This window comes from Bos indicus, chromosome 8 (genome assembly GCF_029378745.1).
Source record: "Bos indicus isolate NIAB-ARS_2022 breed Sahiwal x Tharparkar chromosome 8, NIAB-ARS_B.indTharparkar_mat_pri_1.0, whole genome shotgun sequence".
Classification (NCBI taxonomy): domain Eukaryota; kingdom Metazoa; phylum Chordata; class Mammalia; order Artiodactyla; family Bovidae; genus Bos; species Bos indicus.
In genome coordinates this window covers 42,323,934-42,345,725 of record NC_091767.1, presented here as the reverse complement: position 1 = coordinate 42,345,725, position 21,792 = coordinate 42,323,934, and the positions used below count along the sequence as shown (strand labels likewise).

The following is a 21,792-nucleotide window of genomic DNA, read 5'->3' as shown; positions in this document are numbered from 1 at the left end:
AGCCTAGGAGGAAGCAGCCGGGCTGGGATGAGGACCCAGGTCTTCTGACTCAAGTGTTCTTTTTACTCTACCACAGGTGTAACGTGGAGAAGGTGCCCAGTAATTCTCAGTTGGAAATAGAAGGAAACAGGTCAGGATCTGTCTTGTATTCCTGTGTCTCTATATACAGGTATCCCTTGGCCCACCACCCGGCCTTCGAAGCAGATCCCTCCAGTGGCCTCCTGATCATCCCTGCTTGTAGTGGGCGATGGAGGCACAGATGTTGCGGCTTCTGTTCGTGCTGTGTTTTCATTTGGGCGTGTCCATCCTGTAAATGCGCTTCTTACAAAGGCATCAGGAGCCGCGCCACCAGCGGGACCCTCCCACCGGACATGGGTTTCTGTCGCTTCCCCTCCTCTTTAAGCGCGGCTTCCGCCTTCCATCCCGCGGGCCTCTTAGCTCTGCGCTGTCTCGGTTCGAAGCTTAATGGAAAGCGCCGGGTGCTGTGCGCGCGTGCTCCCCGCGCTGTCCGACCCCGTGCGGTCACCTGTGCGGACAGTCTGTCACTAGCTTGGGTTCAGGGCGCGACTTCCAGGCTTACCCGTCGCCTATGGTCTAAGCAGCCTCAGGCAGCCTGTTTAACCTTCGTGTGCTCTGCTTCTGTCGGGTGGAGGAAATGCTTTTCTCTTGGAGACTTTGTGAGAATGACATGATGTCGGTTGGGAGAGAGGGGTGTGCAGCCATGACAAAGGGTGAGGAGTTGCTATTAGTATAGTGAAATAACTTCTTTCCCCCTTTTGGTCAGCCTGTACTTAAAAAATATATATACATCGATACAGTATTTTGCCATCATGTTCCACTTTGTCAGTTGCCTCAAAAATGTCCCTTATGGCATTTTTCCCCCCAGTTTGGGGCTAGAAGGAAAAAGAATCCAAGCGGCATTGCAGAACAGATACCGTCACCGGCTGTGGCATTCCGTTTGTATAGGGAGGTTAAATATCAGGGTGATTCATACCCCCTATATCTGTGTGGAGATGAAGCTGTTGGACGAGATTATCTTTTTTTTTTTTTATGTTTCTTAGTTAACAGTGATCAATCCTGGAAGCCAGACACACAAACCATACTGGGTACTAAGAGGTGTCAAGAATGGTGTTCTGGTTTTGCCACTATGAGAAAGAACTCGTTCTGGGTTCAAATTTCAGAAGTGAAACAAGAAACCCTTGACTTCTGGGGGCTTGATATGAACCAACACGGCAAATGTTTCCACCATCAGGATGTAGAAAGGAAGCTTTAGGGTCTAAAAGGCATAATGCAGGCTCCATGCCTGGTGCAGTGCACAGGAACAGGCAGAAGCTCCTTCACCCCACTGCCCGGCTTCCATCAGTATAGTCATGTGACCATGAAAAGTGGATTAATAACTTTAAAGGGTATTAAGGGCCCGCAGGGTCATGCCTAGGCTTTCTGAGGAGACGACATGACTGTATATAGTTAGGACCCAGATAAATCTTTTGAAAATACATTTAAACTGCAGCTTCCAGAGGCATAGAAGGGGGTGACGTTTGCTTCCTCGGGACTCTTCCAAGTCTGTCTGGCCCCTTACTGTCACGTATGCTGCTTCTCCCCAAAAGCCCGAGTTTAAGACATGTTGTTCAGAGCTTGCATTATGATTAATTTTAAAAAATTCTTTAAAAAAAATCCCTCCGTGTGTTCAAAAGCACTAAGCATTTTCTACATGTCAGTCTCTGTGTAAGTATTGAGAATGGGGCGGGGGAGGGATGAGTAAAATGAAATGCCTTAAAGCATAGTTGGAAAGACTTATATAAGGGAATAACACCGATCTATCATCTGAATCAAGTGTATATGCCAGGTGAGAGGGTAGGCGCGGCGGAAGCCAAGTCAGTCGGTGGCTTGTGGGGGGAGTGTAAATCCCCCCAAAGTAGCTAGGGGTGCGGTGGGGGAACCAAGGTGGGGGGAGTGAGGTGAAGAGGCCCATGTATGTGTAGGCAGCCAGGGAGGAGGTAGAGAAAAGCGGGACCCCTTCTAGAGACCATACACCTCTCAGTGTGAGTGGGTGCAAGGGAAGAGGGACATAGCACTGGACAGGGCGGCGGGTGTGGGAGCAAGAGAACGAGTACTCAGAGGTGTGATCACAGGACTTTGGGGCAGCCCAGATGTGAGGTGGAGGAGAACTTTATAAACTCCTGGTTCTCTGTCCTGAGTGGTAAGTGGATCTGATGAAATGTATATTTACAGAAATAGGGCTGAAAAAGAAGGTGGCCTGTGGTACCCAGCCCCACATACGCCATCCTAGGAAATCTAAACTCTCTCCATGGCTATTAACAGCCCTTAATGTTGTGATTATGTTGTTAGTATTGACTAGCCCTTAAGGACCAGCCAAGAAGCTCTTTTAGACAATATTTATTTTTAGCAACATTGGCACCAGACATTCAGTATTTCTTTAAATGAGGGAGGGAAGCTGTGACCAGACCTCAGGCTCAAGCAGGACCCTTTTCATTTAATTAGATTACAGAGAAATTGCCATGAAATACAAGCATAACCAAGTGGAGATGCTCAGAGAATTTTAGTTCTGGGTGAAGAAGCTTTCTTCCCTTACTCAGTTTGGGTACTGTGGGCTCACAGACAGGGCTGGCAGTCTGTCTTGTATTTTCCTCTGGAAGAGGGCATGGCAACGCACGCCACTATTCTTGCCTGGAGAATCCCATAGACAGAGGAGCCTGGCAGGCTACAGTCCATGGGTCCATGGGGTCACAAAGAATTGGACACACACAACTGAGCGACTGTGCACTCGTGTACTAGCAGCGCGAGTGAGGAAATCAGAGCCTCAGGTGATGTTCCCGGCAGTGTTTTTTCTCAAGAGTATGGTCCTCACTAGAGGTTCTAGTCCTGAGGCTTCTTGGAGAATTCCCAGTGTGGTTAAAGCCCCTGAGGTGTTTTGCTACAAAGTAGCCAGTTGAACTTCCTTTAACTCAGCATTTCCCGCCCCCTGTCCAGGGAACACTGTTAATGATCCATTAAGCTCATCTTCCATAGGGTACACTTATTGGGAAATGAGGGCTCAGAAGTTGCATTTAGTCCTGAGAGAGTCAGCTCAGGGAAATGTGGATACCAGGACTTAATTTTGCCCTCCTTAAACAGTACTGATACTCTCAGATGTGTACTGGGATATGCAGCTCTTTGCCTCCTGGTGACTTGACACTTATTAATGATGCTCAGCCAATTTTAACCATGTACAGCAGGTGGGCAGCCCACAAATAAACTTGGCCCATCCGCTTTCTGAGGCACAGAAGGCCTCCCCGGGGCTCCGAGCTTCAGCCTCGCCCAGGAGCCCAGCGTCTCTGCCTCTCAAAGCTTCAGGACAACCAGCACAAGCAACCTCTCTCTGAGGCAGGGGAAAAAGCCCCAGCTAGAAACAAGGAAACTGACTTTCTTACAGGGCTGATAAGCTGTCTTCAAAACCACTCTCTGTCTTTTGATTTTAAAATGGATCATCCTGAAAGAGGACAGTTATTAGGCATAAATGTTCTTATACACCCATAGGAAAAATATCTGCCTCGTTTCTTTAGAATCACACCTCACGTGTCTTCCTTAAGAATTTCCTAAAACGGCCATTAGAGGAAAAAGCACGCTTGGGGTGCTCGCTGCAACACATGGGCACACCCCTTTAACAGAGTGGCATTTGGGATCTGCAGCTCAGGGAGAGAGCCACTGGATTTTGTTTGCCTGCAAAAGCTTTGTGATTTTTGAGCTTGATCACAATTCAGCCAAATGCTTTGAAGCATTTTTTTTTTTTTTTTTTAACATTATGAAGTTAGAGACCTGGGGAGAGATCAAAGGACAGAATATTCAGTGGAAGGGAAGGTGGGTTCTTACCTTTGGAAAGTAAGGCTTCCTTCGAGTCACTTCTGAGTCTCCAAGATGAGGTGACAAAAGCTGACCAAGGAAGCAGCATCTCCTTGAGACAGGTGGACAGTTAGAATTCCGTGCCTCCACCTGCTGTGATGAAGCGTTGTGGGAAAGAAAGAGAAGAGGAAACTAGATGGCCAGAGTCAGTATTTCTAAAAAGCCAAGTGACGGATGATAAATCTTCTCAGTCATCTCCTCAAAATGCTTGTCCAAATACACAATAAATAAATAATACTCCAAACCTCATGTCCTGGTCATCACCTTTGCTTTGCTGTAAGTTCAGGGAGAACTTACTTCGTTGTAAGTTCAATGAGAAAATTCTGAAGGAATAGATAGGAACTTTATATAGTAGATTCTGTTAAAATCTACTTTTTTAAAATAAAAAAATTTATGGAATTATTGTTCTATTATTCTATTTATTTGGCTTTATATGGAAGAGTTAAAAGGTGCCAGGTGACGAACTGTGCTGTTTACGGTGACATAAACAATACTTGGTCATATGCCCCTCAGACGACGTTTCTCTGGGAAAAATCAAATTAGATTTTTGACTTATAGCATGCTTTCAAAGAAGGCAACCCAGGAAAGTGTTTGAGGTCTACTTTATTTATGGATGACAGTATGGTTCCAAATCATATTAGATTGTAAATCTTCATTTTGTTGAACAAGAGCACATTATTATTAATGTTTATTTATGCTCTGACATTTCTCCTTCTGGTCCTTAGTTCATGCCTTTTAAAAAACCTAGTTGAATGTGTATTGCATTTACAATTTGATATCCTGTTGGTTTTTTTCCATTGAATGTCATACTGAGCATTTTTCCTGTCTTTTAAGGCACATAATTTAAAACTACATAATTTTAGATTCTAGCATTCCCTCACTTGTTTTTTCCCCTAATTGTTTAGCATATTGGCTGCCTTATTTTAAATAATCCTGTGATGAACATCTTTACATGTACATATGATATACATATGTATATATCTTTATCCATATTTCTGCCTAGAGTAGATTACCAATCACAAAACCATACATCAGAGTATGATTGCATTGAAGACTTGTTAGAGCCTTGGTGCTTTTCTTATTGAGCTGAGCGAGCCCTTTAAGTCTCCTAACTTTGGGGCATGTACCTTGCATAAACCTGGGGTAACCTCATTTTGGTTGATAGGCACATTGTATATCTAGTCCTTAAACAACCCTTGGGGTAATTTTCACAGCTATCCATTCCACTACCAAAAGCTAGTCAGCCCACATCCCATTCTGTTTTGGTATTACCTCCTATATGCCTCAAGAAGCCGGGAAGTCAGATTCTCAGGCTTGTTGGGAGTTATCGGTATTGTCCGTCAGTACTCAGTAAGATTCAGATGAGAGGCCTCAGCAGAGAATGCAGAGTGCAGGTGCTCTGACCCCTGCTGTATGACTGGCTCAGGTTTCTGGGGGCTTCCCGGATAAGCAGAGTGCTACTCAGATCTAAGTGTATTTTTAAATGGTATTTACTAAACCCTATAGGAATCTGACCCTATAAAAAGACACATGCTTTCACCTACTGCCCTCCAATGCTGACCCAGTTTTTATGGTTTTCTTCTCAAATGATTTCCTATGTTTGACTCCTTTAGGACTCCAATAATTTTCTGTGAAACCTTTCCAACTACAAGTGGGTGTTCTAAATCACGATGAAATTTTCTTATGGAGGCAAGAAAACCATACATTTTTATATTCATTCATTAAATATAAAAAAATATAAACAAAACCTATTTCAGCTTTAGTTGAGATTACTTTTCCAGAAGTATCCATTAGGAATTCTTGTCAGTAGATCAGCTTTGGCAGGTAAAAACACAAATCATGAACCAGCCAAAAAAATGTTTTTAAAAGGACCCTTAACCAATATCATTAAACACATACTAGCCAGCATTTTCGGAGAAGGCGATGGCACCCCACTCCAGTACTCTTGCCTGGAAAATCCCATGGACGGAGGAGCCTGGTAGGCTGCAGTCCATGGAATCGCGAAGAGTTGGACACGACTGAGCGACTTCACTTTCACTTTTCACTTTCATGCATTGGAGAGGGAAATGGCAACCCACTCCAGTGTTCTTGCTTGGAGAATCCCAGGGACAGGGGAGCCTGGTGGGCTGCCGTCTCTGGGGTCGCACAGAGTTGGACACGACTGAAGCGACTTAGCCGCAGCAGCAGCCAGCATTTTAAAGGAGTAGGTTTCTAAGCTAGTATTACAGCCTTATGCACTCTTCCAGCTTTACCTAAACTGTAATCAGAGGTAGACCTGATATTTATGTGACATTTATAATGTCTGTAATCATCATTTTAAAGTCACAGTAGAAGAGATGTGAAATTCTTGCCATTCTGTTTGTGGAGGTAATGGGAGAAAAACTGGCTCCCAGATGAAGCACAGCAAAGCAAATCTCGTGTGTGCGTGTGTGTGTGTAAGCATGTAAACTCTACATGCAGGACTTGCAAACCGCCATTAGCATAGTGGCATGTAGGGCTTTTCTATCTCATGTACCATGACAGCATAGCCAGGTGTCTCTTTGACCTCTGGAGAGGAAATGTGTTTGCCCACCAGCACCTGTGAACTCTGTTAAATGCAGTGGGTTCCTTTATGTTTGTATTTTAGGTTATTCTACTTCTCCACCCCCTACATCTTATAGGATCACATTTCTTATTCTGTGATAGACTGTTGTATGAAATATGTGGGAAATCAGACCATTTTGGAGGAGGGGGACGGGTATCACTTTTGCCATGGCAAACAGCACACTTGGAAATTATAATTTCTGCTCAAGCCTTAAATGTATAAAATGACATAATGGAAAATGCCTTGGGGGTAGGATAAGAAATGGAACACCTTCTGCAAATCATTGTACAATTAGTCCATTGTTCTGTACTTTAGGGGAAAAAAACTTCCTGGCAGTGAAGAAAAAAAGTATTTGAGAAGGTATATTGAAAAAGCATTTGTTCAGCTTAAGTTTGAGAAAGAAATGCCAAGAATTTAAAACTCTGTCAGGCTGCCTTCTTTTTTTTTTTACCTTTTTAAAAAAACCTTTAATTTAGGGGAAAATAAGTTATCATAACAACATTAGCAAGTGGTCCAGCTACCTCGTGCATTCTATAGGTTATATAAAAGCTGAATGTCCTTCAGGACCACCTGACATTTCCTGCCTGGGGTTGAAATGAGAATTTTCCCCTCTGATAAGAGATGGGGGAAGGGTTCTGACTGCACGTAAAGTGTCCCCATGCTCTGTGGAGGAGAGAGAAAACCCAACATACATAGAATTAAGTTCTGAGCAGCAAGGTACCAAGAGTTGTTTAATTGAGGAGAACAGTTTCTTGATCCTGGATGGATCATGGAATATTTGAAGGGAGGAAAGGATAGAGAATGTTCTAGCCATGGAGTGAGAGGTGGGAGACTTGGAATTTGTGATAAAGAGGGGATCGGCTGACGTACTTGGGAGTACGCATAGAGAGGCTGTTCTGACCAGAAGAGTCACATTAGCAGGACAGACACGGGGTTTGCAGAGAAGGAGCTGAGGAGGGCTCAAAGCCAGACTGAGGGGTTTGAATGGAGATGGTTCTAGTGAAACCACAAGAAGGTTTCCTTAGATGGTGTCCAGGTCTTCCTTCAGCTCTGGTCCTTGGTTCTTCGGAGGTGTTGGGGGTGGGGGGAGGATAAACAAAGTGAGATAGGAATATTAAGCCACATGAGCCTTTGTTTTTGAAACCAAGTAAATTTATGTCATTTTACAGGTATTGGTCCTGAGTTTCAGGACATTCAGCTGTCTCTTTTATTGAGCATAGATAACTCTGGACTTGTCTCCTTCATAGGTTCTAGAATATGTCTTGGGACCAGGACATCAGATCGAGGTTGTTTGAGCCATTCTGTCCCTGATGAAAAGAGCTTTACCACACCCTCAGTGCAAACTGCTTCTTTCCTACTTCTCTAGTAGCACAGATGAAATTGAGAGGATGTCCATCACAGGTGTACACAGCAAAGATATACTTGTAATCCGTCAATAGAAAAATGACACCATCTGTTGGCAATGTAGAAAATGACACTGAAGATGTCACTGAGGGTCAGGTGTTAAATCCAAAATTACAGAGAGGTCTGACTGTTGCTAGGGTATAAAGAATGCCAATTGTAAACAGAAAAATGAATATCTATAAGTTCCTGTATTGCCTTTCAGATATTCATTAACAGACTGGTGAAATGTTTGTGTATTTAAGTCTCAGAATGGGAGAAAGAAAAACAGGCCAGAGATTGTGGCCCTGTGTCAAAGGTGACAGCAAATGAAATGGCTTTTTTCATATTCTATATGGTATAATACATGGTGGTACCGTCACATTTCTCAACCTCAAATGGGAGGTAGGGGTGGCTGAGGGCAAGAGAACACCTTGGTTCTTGCCACAGTAATCTTTAAAATCCAGCTTCCTATCAAAGTCCAGTCTTCTTATACCTCGTGGGTTAGCCCCTGGTTTTAGTATTCATGAGGCCTGTATATGCATTAAAAAATAAAACTAAATACTGACCCAGTATCACAGAAAAACTCACCCATTCCTTTGACAGGATTTTCGGTTAATTTATGCAGGCCCCTTTGCACTTCAGCATTTTCCCCACTGGTTGCTAGGCAACCATTTGAGTTACTGCGCATGCCTTTTTTATGATAACTGTCATTATGATTATTTTTTAATTATACGACTGGGACTATAGATTAAAACAGCATATTGTCACTCATTCTCTGCTGCTGCTTCTAGCATTATCACTCACTCCTAGGATTACCTTCCAAAATTTACATGGCAGTGATTTATTTTTATTTTTTACATGTATTTCTGGCTTCACAAAAGAAGTGGAGATGGCATTGTAAGGGAAGTGAGATTTTTGTGAAAAATGACTATACCATATCTCCCAAGCTGTTATTGATCTAGATAGGCTCAGTCAGAAAATAGGATCCTGAGCCTCAATTATATCTTGTTCCTTTGATTGTGTCTGCTTCTAACATTAAGTAATGTTAAATGCTTATATTGTATTATAGTCTGTTTCTCAAAATTACAAAATGTGCAGATTTGTTGCTATTAAATGTGCTTTCAAATAAAGCTACCATGAATTGAGGGGGTCGGGGGGAGGGTACAGCACTGATCCCAGGCGCATGAGGCAGCCACACTTGCTAAATATGTTTGTTCTTTTCTGCACAAATTACTTCATACACACAAAATGGAGTTAGGCAAGATGAAGGGGTTCCTCCGGCAAATAATAATAAAGGTACGTGTGGTTCACAGTGTGTAAAAATGCTCTCAAAGGAATAAGACTGCAAAGATAAGACAGCCCTAGTTCATACAAAAGCTTTTCATGTGAATTTCCAGAGTATGTTCTCACATACTATTTTCTGAATATACAGTGAATGTGAAAACAAAGGGGTATGGAAAGAAAGTCCATGTATTTATTTTTTTTATAACCAATTCAATTATTACTCATTTAGAAATGGAATTTTTGGTGGAATGGGATATTTTAAATATTTGTATCAAACTGAAGAGATTCACTCTGTGGACTTCCCATACGTATATGACAGAAGTGGAGACCTACTGGTATTTTCGTGTGATTTTGAAGTTAGCACCAGGGACTAATCTCTCATAGCGTTAGTCGTAGGATTTTCTTTGCTCTAAAGAGCCCCATGTTTCTATGCATGGGATGCCCTTTGCTTTCTTGACATTTTCTGAAAGAGAACACAAGTTTGTCTCAGCAGTGCGTGATCTGTTATGGTTCTGTGTGTTTCCCCCACCCTACAGTTCAGGGCGACAGCTCAGTGAAGTCTTCATTCAGTTACCTTCAAGAAAAGAATTACCAGAATATTATGAATTAATTAGGAAACCGGTGGATTTCAAAAAAATAAAGGTACATCTTTTGTTTACAAACTTTTATTTCTTAAATAAAATAGAAATGTAAATAGGTTGAAAAAATTGTAATTATTAGGACCTGACAGTGGTGACCTATCTTACTGCCCCTGACACCCACCAGGGCTCGGCACTAAAAAGGTCAGGATGTTCCTGTGCCTTTAGATGTACGTTATTTAATCATCATATTGAGGGCTCATAGTGATTACGCTGCATTTTATTTAAGAAGTTTCAGATTGCTCCCATGACCCCAGAGCTCTTACAGGCTCCCGTCACATGCTCCTCACTGCCCCTTGGAAGCAGGGTGGTCTCTGTGGATGGCGCCCCCTGGGGTTGTGTAGCCCCACCTCTCTGGCAGGACTGTCTACTGGGAAGACAAAGGGGAGATCAGGCTTTGTTAACCAAGTATTGATTGTTGTATTTCTACCTCCCCCCTCCCCCACCCCTGCGCCACCACCGCCCCCCCCCCCCCCCGCCCCCCCTCCACCCCCGACTCTGTTTTATCCAAAATTTCCATCAGGAAAGAATTCGTAATCATAAGTACCGGAGCCTGGGTGACCTGGAGAAAGACGTCATGCTCCTCTGTCACAATGCTCAGACATTCAACTTGGAGGGATCCCAGGTGAGACACGTTTAACCTTAAACATGCCTGTGTTGTTTTCAGCAAAATATTTTCTATCCTGGCAGAAGAAAAGGAAAAATAAAAGCCGATCTTTCCATGTTACTTACCTGTGTAAGTCAGTCGAGGCTTTGGCATTTTTACATTAATGCCAGCTCCTTTGTACCGTATCCCTGCTAGTTCCTACTTGTGCGTCCCTTTTAAGGCCTGGCTTTTAACCAGAGGAGGAATTTAAGTTCATAATATAATGCCTAAAAGCTAGAGGTACAATCTTTGCTTTTATAGAAATGGTGTATTTGGTTATATTTACCTTGGGTTTTCTGATTGTAACTTTGCCTCGGGAGCTGAAACTGGTATTTTCTTTTAAAACAAAAATTATATAGCAAAAACAACCATCACCTCTAATTGTTACAAAAATGCTTTTTTATCAGGTCAGCTGCAATTCTCTTTACTTTCTTTCTCTGCAGTTAGTGGGTATAAGAGTCTGTAAGTAATTCTATTAAAATAAGTAGGTGGAGGACACTCTGGCTTTAATTACACCTCAATTCCACTCACCTTTTGTAGGAACTCTCCTTTTCCCATCTATGCTCTCATACTCAGGAAGCAGAAAGAACATGAAGGCAGGCCAGCGTGTCTGCCAACCAATGCAGTGTTAAACCACCATCAAATTCCTTAGGCCTCTTTCCTGATCGGGCTTTTTAATCTTCATGTCAGTCCTAGTCACTAAATGGGAGAATGTGGGCCTCCTCAGAATGTGCCTTGAATAGACTATATACCTTTCCAGTTAATGGGACTTAATATTAGTGTTATTTTGACCAAAACAACAGGTCTTGAAAGCAAGCCTTCGTCAAAGAAATTGAAGGTGAAAACTAGGACACGGTTAAGTCCGAGGCTCAGTACGGAAGGGTTTCGTGAATGCCTGCTTACGGTTTGTGGGTAGACTGGAGCTTCTTCACAGGACTGTGGCTGCATCGTGATATTCACCCTGACCCACCACCCCCCGTTTGCCACACTGCCTCACCCCTGACCTGGGGTGATAAATGGCCTCTCGACTGGCTTCCCTCCCAGACCCACCGGGATGTTGGTTTATCTTTCTCTAAGCACCTTCTTATTCTGTCCACTGCCCACCAAGCTTTGAGCTTCCCCACGTACTATTAAAATGTAGAATGAATTTAATCATCATAGTCTGCTTTCTGAGGTTATATCCTCACTCCTTGCTGTTCCTCAACCTAAACAGTTCCTAGTCCAATAAGACAGGTCCCGTAAACACCCACTTCCCCAGATACACGTGCTGTTGTAGGAAAGAATATAAATACAGAGTTGCTTGATAGTAACATCTTGCATAACAGCCATCCCATGTCATAACCAGGAAATTGATGATGGCTCCACTCCAGACACATCTTTGTGATTCTTGCCCCCTCATCTTTTCCTTTGCTCCCCTTTCCTAAAAACCCCTCTTTCTGACCCCTGATAGGATCATCCTCACCTTTAAGATCCAGCTAAACTATAGTGTCTCTGGCGAAATTCTGCCCCAGTGGCCCCATCCCAGTGTTTCTTTACCATTTTTAAGTGTACAGCTCAGCAGCATGAAGGGTATTTTCATTGTTGTGCAATAGATCTCCAGAACTTTTTCACCTTGTAAAAGTGAAACTCTGTAATCTTTCCACCAAACACTGTTCTACCTTCTCTTTCTATGAATTTGACTATTCTAGACAGCTCATAAGGGATCACACAGTATTTGTCTGTCTGTGAGTGGCTTATTATTTCACCTAGCATCGTGTCCTCAAAGTTCATCCATGTCGTATAGCATGTAACAGGACTTCTTTCCTTTTTAAGGCTGAGTGATATTCCACCATATGGATACCTCATTTTGTTTATCCATACCTCTATGGATGAAATGTGGTCTGCTTCTACCTCTCGGCTACTGTGAACAGTGCTATTGTAAACAGGGGTGTGTATGCATCTCTTCGGGACTCTGCTTTCAGTTCCTTTGGGTATATATCTGGAATGGGCTTGCTGGATCATATGGTACTTCTGTTCTGTTTTTTGAGGAAAAGGGCCATTTTTGAACTTTAGAGTTCTCTCAGCAACCGCACAGGGCTGTGCTCACATATGTGCATACACTAGAAATAAAGCATTTATTGCAATACTGTTGGCTGGCACAGATAAAGTCAGTAATAAATAATGGTTTTCCATTTTTGTTAGGAGAATTGCACCTTTAAAAAAAAAGTTGCTATACCACAGTACTTGATGGAACAATTTAAGAAATACAGTTTGATTTATTTTTTCCTTCTAGATTTATTGAGATTTTAGTGACCTAAGGCACTGTGTAAGTTTATAGTGTACAGTATAATTTTACTTACATAAATCATGAAATGATTGCCACAGTAAGTTTAGTGAATATCCATCATCTCATATAGATATAAAATCAAAGAAATAGAAAAAAATATTTTTCTTTGTAATGAGAACTTAGATTTACTTTCTTAACAACATTCATATAAAATGTACAGCAGTATTGATTATATTTACCATATAGTACCTTACATCCCTGTAACTATTTGTCTTATAACTAGATGTTTGTATCTTTTGACTGCTGCTGCTAAGTCGCTTCAGTTGTGTCCGCCTCTGTGCGACCCCATAGATGATGGCAGCCCACCAGGCTCCCCCGTCCCTGGGATTCTCCAGGCAAGAACACTGGAGTGGGTTGCCATTTCCTTCTCCAATGCAGGAAAGTGAAAAGTGAAAGGGAAGTCGCTCAGTTGTGTCCGACTCTTGGCGACCCCATGGTCTGCAGCCTACCAGGCTTCTCCGTCCATGGGATTCTCCAGGCAAGAGTACTGGAGTGGGGTGCCATTTGCTTCTCCAATCTTTTGACTACCTTCATCCAATTCTATCTTCCCCTACCCCTGCCTCTGGTAACCACAAATTTGATCTCTTAAGAAATAACATTTTTTTAAACACTAGTCTTGCTGTCAAAAATGAGAAGCCCACCCTTCCCTCTCAAGCATGTGCGCACACACACAGATGCTGAAATTAGTTCAGCTGTATGTGGACTTTTCCAATAAGAATCTCTCTGTAGATCTGAGTTTGGTGTTTTCCTGTTGGGTGTCAGAGGTGTGGGCACAGGGAAGAAAAGAGCACGCTGCATTTGTGAATTTCAGGCCCTCAGATTGGGGTTTTTAACGGTTGCTATTTTGACCCCTTAGATCTATGAAGACTCCATCGTCTTACAGTCAGTGTTTAAAAGCGCTCGGCAGAAAATTGCCAAAGAGGAAGAGAGTGAGGATGAAAGCAATGAAGAGGAGGAAGAGGAAGATGAAGAAGAGTCGGAGTCAGAGGGTGAGTCCACCTGGTGTCTCCACTTCCTTGGGCCATGGCCACCTGCGTCGTTTCTCACAGGGCAGATGTGAGAGTCAGGCAGATCTGGATTTAGGCCTTGGTCTTCTGTGGCCTTTCTGGGCAACCCTGGCAGTGGACTTAACCTTGCTGGAGCTCAGCATCCGCCTGTGTAAAACTGAGCTTCTAGATACACCTCCAACCACGCAAGAGCGTAGCACGTGGCCAGGCTCACAGCACACACTGAATGTTGCCTTTGGAAATCAGTGTAATAGATGTTTTCTACCAGCGCGGCTGCTAATACCACCTTGCTGTTACCCAGCACGGTGAGTCTCTAAACTCGGTGGCTGCTGGGCTCCACCCCTGAGTTTCTGACTCGGTTGCCTGCGGTGGGGTCTGGGAGGCTCGTGTCTCCACTGGGTGCTCAGGGGGTGCATCCAGCACTGCACTTTGAGAATCACCACCTTGACACTCAGACTGTGGTGCATTTTGTCCTTCGTGGATCAGATACTGATCCTGTCTTCTAAGTTTTGATATTTTATTCATCATGGGGTTTTTTTGGCCATGAATTTTGAGCTTTTAAAACATCGCATTGACTGGTATTCATCTTGGTTACTGAATCTTGGAGCCCTCTCAAGTTTTTCACCCAAGGCAAGAATCTCCCTAGTCTTAATCTAGTGCCAGCCTGGATGGGTAACCATATTATTTCAAAGGTTAAGGCTGCCTTGAAAACATCTAAAATTTCTTCTTACCTAATTATGTTTTCACCCCATACTTCCTCTCAAAGTAATTATAGTCTTCTAGATAAAACAGTATAGGTATGCTTTAAAATTTTTTTATTAGATACATGCTTAGTACAGACAACTTGGAAAATATTTTTAAGAAAAGAAAATTGGTAAAATTCCATCACCCGATATACATTTAACTCCAGTTGCCTTCCAGTTTTTTTCTACACACAAATATTTATAGAAGAATCACACACTGTTTTGTAGCATGGTTTTTCTATTAGGAACATTTTCCCACAGCAAAGAGGTTTTTATACAGCCATATATACGAACACCCATTAATGAATGTACCAACAGGGAGTAATCTCACTCTGAATAATGCTGTCTGAACATTCTTACCCATAAATCACCGCACACATTTTAAAAACACATCTGATGCCTACGTATTGCCACAGAGAATGGAGCTGACATCTTTGTCAGCAGAGCACTTAAGTGTTTCCCCACACCCGCATCTGCTCTCGGGATTATTCTCTTTAGTGATTCTGCCCCTTAAGTACTAGTTTCACCTTTTTCGGTTTCGTCTGGTTACTCCCTAGTTTTTATATCCTAGTGTTTGATGAGTAAGTCGACATAATTTTTTCTAGCTAAACAGTTCCGAATTTTAGAGCGAGATTGCTAATCTGTTTTCAAATAGCTCCCTTCGTATCCCAGCTATCAGTTGACTTTTTCCCTAACCTCTCCTGAGACTTAGTGCATTAACTTTCTATGGCAACTCTAACAAATGACCGCAAACAAGCCTCAGTACAACTTACACTTACTGTCTCACTTCTGTAGGTCACAAGTTTGCTGGGGGTCTCTCTGGGCCAAAATCGAGGTGTTAGCAGCCTGCGTTCCTTTGTGGGGGTTCCAGGGGAGAATCCATCTCGTGTCTCCTTCTCATGTTGCATCTCTTTGACCCTCTCTTCTGCCTCCTCTTCATCCACAGTCTTTTTGTTGTTGAGGTATAACGTATATATTAGGTTCAAATATACAGCATAATGATGCCATATTTGTGTATATTTTGAAATGATCACAGTAAATCTCCTTGACATCCATCACCACATAATTAGAAAAAAAATTTTTTTTTCGTGACAGGAACTTTGAAGATGTACTCTTAGCACATTTCAGATATGCAGTACAATATTCACTGTACTCACCCTGCTTACCTTAAACCCCATGACTTATTTATAACTGGAGAGGTATACCTTTTGATTCCCTTCACCCATTTCCCACCCCATCTCTGCGACCACCATATCTGTTTAGTTTTTAATCTCACATATAAGTGAAATTGTACAGTATCTTTTGCTCTCTGATTTATTGCATTTAGCATATTGCCCTCGTGGTGCATCCATGCTGTCACAAATGTCCATTTTTAAAACACTTTATTTCATATTGCAGTATAGTTGACTTGCAGTGCTGTGCTAGCTTCAGCTGCACGGAAAAGTGATTCAGTTGTACACAGACGTGCATCCATTCTTTTTCAGATTCTTTCCCCACATAGGTTATTACCCAGTTCTGCTTAATCTACTGCTAGTCTTCTCAGGGGTTCCCTTGTGCCTAAGTTATTTTTGCTGCTGTTAAGGTTTTTTAAGTTTTGACATTCTAATTACAGTATGTGTCAGTGGGCGTCTCTTTGGGTTTTCCCTTATTTAGGAATCCCTGGATCTGGACCAGCGGTGGGTCACTCACCAGGGGTCGGGTTTGCTGTGAGATTATGTCTCAGCCTCTTTGCTCCTCTTACCTGCCTCATTTGCCCGGTGTGGAGGTGTCCCTCGGCCAGTTTCTGCATCTTTTTCAGAGGCAGTTGTCCCATTTGTAGCTTACATTCAGTGTGTCTGTGGGAGGAGGCGAGTTCAGCCTCTTCCTGTGTCATCATCTTGAACTGGGAGCTCCTCTTCTTCCACTTTGAAGGACCTGTGATTAGACTGAGCCTACCTGGTTGGTCTGGGATAATCTCCCCATCCCAAGGGATTACGGTATGCTCCCTGCTGCAGTGCAAAGTGAATGTATTGACAGGGTCTGAGGATTAGGACAGGGACATCTCTGGGAGGCATCATCATTCTGCCTACCACCCTGGTTAATTAGAACTTGTCACAGGTCTATGTGGTGGTAGCGTAGAGCCTTAGAATGCTGTTTAAAGGGCCCGTCTGCTTAAAGGGCCAGTTTGTTAGCCTGGTAGCCCGTGGCGGCCTTTTAGGTGGGTTTTGTGGAGGAACACAATCCACTGACTCACGACCCTGATGGCTTTCCAGCGCCCACCACTCCTGTAAGTATTTAGATTGTGTTCTTGAGCATGTACTTTCTCGCCTTTGCTGCCCGTCTTCTGCCTTTTCCTGACTTCCATGGATTTCCTGTACTCCTGTGTCAGGAAGAACTACACCTGTATAGGGAAAGGTAGTACACTTTTTCTTTCCAAATTACTATTTTTTAAATTAAAGGCCTTCACATCTTACACACATTTCCATTAATAGGCAGACCTTCTCATGCCCAGTCTCTTCTTCTTGTCCTAAATGACTCTACCCAAAGCAACGTGTCCCTGCCTTATAGCTCATTAAGCAGCAGACATGTGGGTATGGTAGATGGAAGAAGCCTGGACTAGAAATACTGTTTTGTGCACTAGGATTTGCCAGCTTCTGCCCTATTTGGGATGGGGGGAGGGCATATGTTGTCCCTACCCTTCAGAACAGCTGTGTCTCATCCTTTTTGTCAGCCTACATGTCCATGGAAGACTTAATCTCTGGAAATGTTCAGTGGGTCTCTCCCCCTTCATAGGAGTCTGAAAAGTTCTCATCTCTGAGATTCCCTCCAGAGCTGATTGCCTCCATGACAATTATCTATTTCTAGGGTCTCAAGACACCACCAGACATGATATTCCAACAAAAGGAGTTTGAATGAGAGACATTCATTCTCAGTCACCTCATCATCCATTCCTGAAAATGCTGTTCTAGGGACACCTGTCCCAGAACATTGCTGGAGGACAGATTTTCTGTGTACCTTGGGATGTATACCTGTAATTGTGGTATAACACTTTGACCTCTTTCTTCCAAATGTTTTTATTTCTATCCTCAGAACAGTTCTGTGAAAGTGGAAATGGGTGCCATCTTTCTGTATGTGTGTATACTTGTATTCTTTATATTCTCTGTATACAGAATTATATGGAATTTTATGTCATCTATAGAGATTCATACACACACACAGGGATGAATATATTTGCAAATAGGGATGTATACTACTTTTTCTGGAAATAATCACCAGAAAGAAAACAGTAGGAAGAGAGACTAGAGAGGAGAGAAAAAAGCTTTCAAATTCGTTTGTTTGTTTTTACTTTCCATTTTGTACCTTACTGTGCTGTTAACTTTTTAAGTCAAATGGAGTTATTTAAACAGTAAAATCATTGGTTTTTTTTAAAAAACACTTTTACACTTACGTACATTTTTTAATGTCAAAGTTCTCTTTTAAAAAATGCCCATACCCCTCCATGCAGTCAGTAAGGCAGCTTTCACCATCCTGGTTATTAGGAAGATCCCTGTTCAGCCATCAAGAGACCTGGAAAATGACCCAGCGCAGCTTCCCTCTGGGACCCCATTCCGTCTAGTTGCATGTTTAGGGTGACTATGTAACTTATCATGCAAACCAAGACACATTTGCAAGTGAAAGAGTGCTAACTGTAATTGGATCAGCCACTGGAGAACAGGCATGAGTCAAGGACATTCTGGGCAGTCTGTCATCTGTAGGCTGGGATCATTTTACTACTTGTGAAAAGATTCCCCTGTGATTCCTCATTGCTGTCCGTTTGGTTTCATTGTAGCGAAATCTGTTAAGGTGAAAATCAAGCTCAATAAAAAGGATGAGAAAGGCCGGGACAAAGGAAAAGGCAAGAAAAGGCCAAACCGAGGAAAAGCCAAGCCCGTGGTGAGCGATTTTGACAGCGATGAAGAGCAAGATGAAAATGTAAGTACGGCTGTCTTCGCTGAAGTTGGGAAGCCCTCCCCACTTCTGTTTCCCTCTCGTACGCCCATGCCCCTTCCACCCTCTATGCTTTATTACTCAGAATTGAAAATGTAAAGATTTGGTGAGATTTCATTATTGAGGGTTGTGAACTGAGCTGCGTCATTTATAACAAAGAATTTGGGGCTTTGTTTATTGTCTTCAAAAATGAAAAACTGCTAAATCAAGTTCCCTCTTTCCCTTTATCTTCCCAGTGCCTACTTACAAATAGAGTTTTCTGCATGGCCGGTTAATATTTTATAGCCATACCACCCAGCATACCTAGTATATAGTGGTATACGGAGGAAATAACCATTACATGAGAGGCTGAGAAAAAGTGATAGGATGTCAGAGTTTTGGATCTGAGTTGCTACTTCAGGTGCCATACAAAGAACTCAGATGAATTTTACATACCTAGAGGTGTTATTTTTAAAATTTGAAAAATTCAGGGTGCATTGATGGAGCCAGGTCCTGACATAAGGACCATCTCATATGGTACCATACTTAATGCTTATAATAATCCTAAGATACATGTCAATCTCACCTTACTACAGAAATCAGTGCTTATCTATGTTATGTGTGTTTTACTGCAGGTCATGTAAGTAAACAGCAGAGGCTGATTTCAGACCCAAAGAGGATAGCTCAGTCTGGGGTGCTGCCCTTGACTCTGTGGGCAGCCCAGGTAGCTTCTAATACAGTGCCTTCTGAAGGGCTCTCCATTTCATTCACTTTCCAGAGGACTTCCAAGTTCCCTACCAGCAATCCCCTTCTTTTGCTTTCTGGAAAGTTAATTTTCCATGTTCAAATGTATGCTAGTTTGATTTTCCTTCAACATATTTGCCATTGAGGTCTGTTGAGAAAAGTTTAGCATTCTTATCCCACCCCACCCAGCCTGAACCCTTGACACAAGCATTTTCAAATACATTTAAAATCCTAAAATCAAAGGCACAGTACTTTATTCTCCCTTGCCAATGTGTGCATGCTCAGTCATGTCTGACTCTTTGCAACCCCATGGACTGTAGCCTGCTCTCCATGGGATTTTCCAGGCAAGAATACTGCAGCGGGTTGCCACTCCCTCCTCCAAGAGATCATCCCGACCCAGTGACTGAACCCACATCTCTTGCAGTGGTAGGTGGATTCTTTACCACTGCACCACCTGGGAAGCCCATGGATTTTCTAACAATAGTGCTCAAAATAGAAACCACTAGCCATGAGCTTCCCCGGTGGTCCAGCGGTTGGGAGTCTGCCTGCCAATGCAGGAGACACAGATTCAGTCCCTGCTCCGGGAGGACTCTACATGCCATGGTCCAGGTAAGCCCACATGCCACAACTGCTGGGCCCGCACTCTAGAGCCGCAGCTAGAGAAAGCCCTCGCACAGCAACAAAGATCCAGCAGAGCCATAAAGAAACCATAGGCCGTGAACTTTTCATACCCAACTGCAAGAGAGCACAGCTCTGCCACAGACGGCTGGCACTGCTTTGGGGTTTCCAAGTAGGAGCTCCCCTTTTCAGCACAGAGCCTGTTGATGCCTCTTTACTAGCAGGGTTAACTGTTTCCACAGTGTCATTTCTTTTCCACATTGCCTCTCCATGGCTTATTGTCTTTCTGTCCTACATTTACTTTTAGGAACAATCTGAAGCCAGTGGGACTGATGATGAGTGATCACTACGGACATTTTTTTCTTGGTAGAATGGAACTCCTTCTTCCCCTCTCTCGTCTCTACCCAGTGAGTTCATTTCTCTTATGGGCACTGGGTCGTTTCTATATCATTATCATCTATAAACTAGCTTTAGAATAGTGCCAGACAAACATATGATATCATGGTGTAAAAAAACACACACGCATACACAAACCTTTGTAACATATTGTGACCAAATGGGCCTCAAAGATTAAAACAAACAAAAAAGCTTTTGATGGAAAAAATGTGGGTGGATGGTATATTTCTATGGGTGGGTCTAATTTGGTAACAGTTTGATTGTGCCTGGTTTTATCACCTGTTCAAATGAGAAGATTTTTGTCTTTTTGTAGCACTGATAACCAGGAGAAGCCATTAAAAGCCACTGGTTATTTTATTTTTCATCAGGCAATTTTCAAGGTTTTTATTTGTTTGGTATTGTTTTTTTTTACACTGTGGTACATATAAGCAACTTTAATAGGTGATAAATGTACAGTAGTTAGACTTCACCTACATAGACATTTTTCCATTTTATGCTCTATGATCTGAAAAAAAAAATGCTTTTTGAATTGTATAAGATTTATGTCTACTGTAAACATTGCTTAATTTTTTCGCTCTTGATTTAAAAAAAAGTTTTGTTGAAATCGCTATTGAATATTGCAATCTATATAGTGTAATGGATGGCTTCTTTTGTCAACCTTATCTCCTATGTTACCAACGTGTATCGTCTCCTTCTCCCTAAAGTGTACTTAATCTTTGCTTTCTTTGCACAATGTCTTTGGTTGCAAGTCATAAGCCTGAGGCAAATAAAATTCCAGTAATTTCCAAGAATGTGGTGTTGGTGCTTTCCTAATAAAGATATAACTGAGCTCAACAAACACTGCCTCTGGTTTTTGAGTTCTGGGAGATTAAAACCCTGGTGCCTGAGTAAGCGTCTCCTGCAGAGGGCCAGGCAAGCTCTTTCTACAGTGCAGATGGTAGGAAAAAGAATTCTTCAAGACTAAGAGTATCCCCTAGAATGAACCGGTGTGTTGCAAGGGAGCAGAGTTTATTGCTTGTGTGACTTTAAACTTACATAACAGGACTGATGATGCCATGGACTGAGTCACACTAAGCCCCTGCTCAACCTTTTCTAGTGGTTTAACTTCTATTTACTTACCAGAAAATCCACAGGTACACCTCAGATATACTGCAGGTCCAGTTCTAGATCAACACAGTGAACAGCACAATAGAGTGAGTCCCACGAGTTTTTGGCTTCCCATTGCATGTAAAGTTCAGTTTGCACTATACTGTAGTCTTAAGTGTATAACAGCATTGAGTGTGCAATAGCATTATGTCTAAAAAATAACATACATACCTTCTAACCATCATCTGAGGCTTCAGCGAGTCATGGTAGTAATAATCAGATCACAGATCACCACAACACGTATAATAATGAGAAAGCATCAGAACCACTAACACGTGACACAGAAGCATGAAGCGAGCAAACGCTACTGGAAAGTAGTACTAACAGACTTGCTGGAGGCGGGGGTCCCCACAAACCTTCAATTTGCGAAAAACACAGTATCTACAAAGCACAATAAGGCAAAGCGCAGTAAAATGAAGTATGCCTATCTAT

At 42.5% G+C, this 21,792-nt stretch overlaps 1 protein-coding gene across 6 annotated transcripts in view; it reads left to right on the top strand.

The window, feature by feature from the left end:
• Positions 1-21,052, top strand: part of SMARCA2 (SWI/SNF related BAF chromatin remodeling complex subunit ATPase 2) — a 179,782-nt gene extending 158,730 nt beyond the window's left edge. For 4 of the 6 annotated variants that reach the window (XM_019966019.2, XM_070794597.1, XM_019966022.2 and 1 more), the window contains exons 29-34: positions 77-130; positions 9,688-9,793; positions 10,313-10,414; positions 13,618-13,750; positions 18,320-18,462; positions 20,126-21,052. In XM_019966019.2, coding sequence (XP_019821578.1) covers positions 77-130; positions 9,688-9,793; positions 10,313-10,414; positions 13,618-13,750; positions 18,320-18,462; positions 20,126-20,161 — 574 coding nt within the window. In that variant the 3' untranslated portion in view covers positions 20,162-21,052. The remainder of the gene's footprint in view (positions 1-76; positions 131-9,687; positions 9,794-10,312; positions 10,415-13,617; positions 13,751-18,319; positions 18,463-20,125) is intronic. The other 2 variants (XM_070794598.1, XM_019966025.2) reach the window with 1 other exon arrangement.
• Positions 21,053-21,792: the final 740 nt, after the last annotated feature.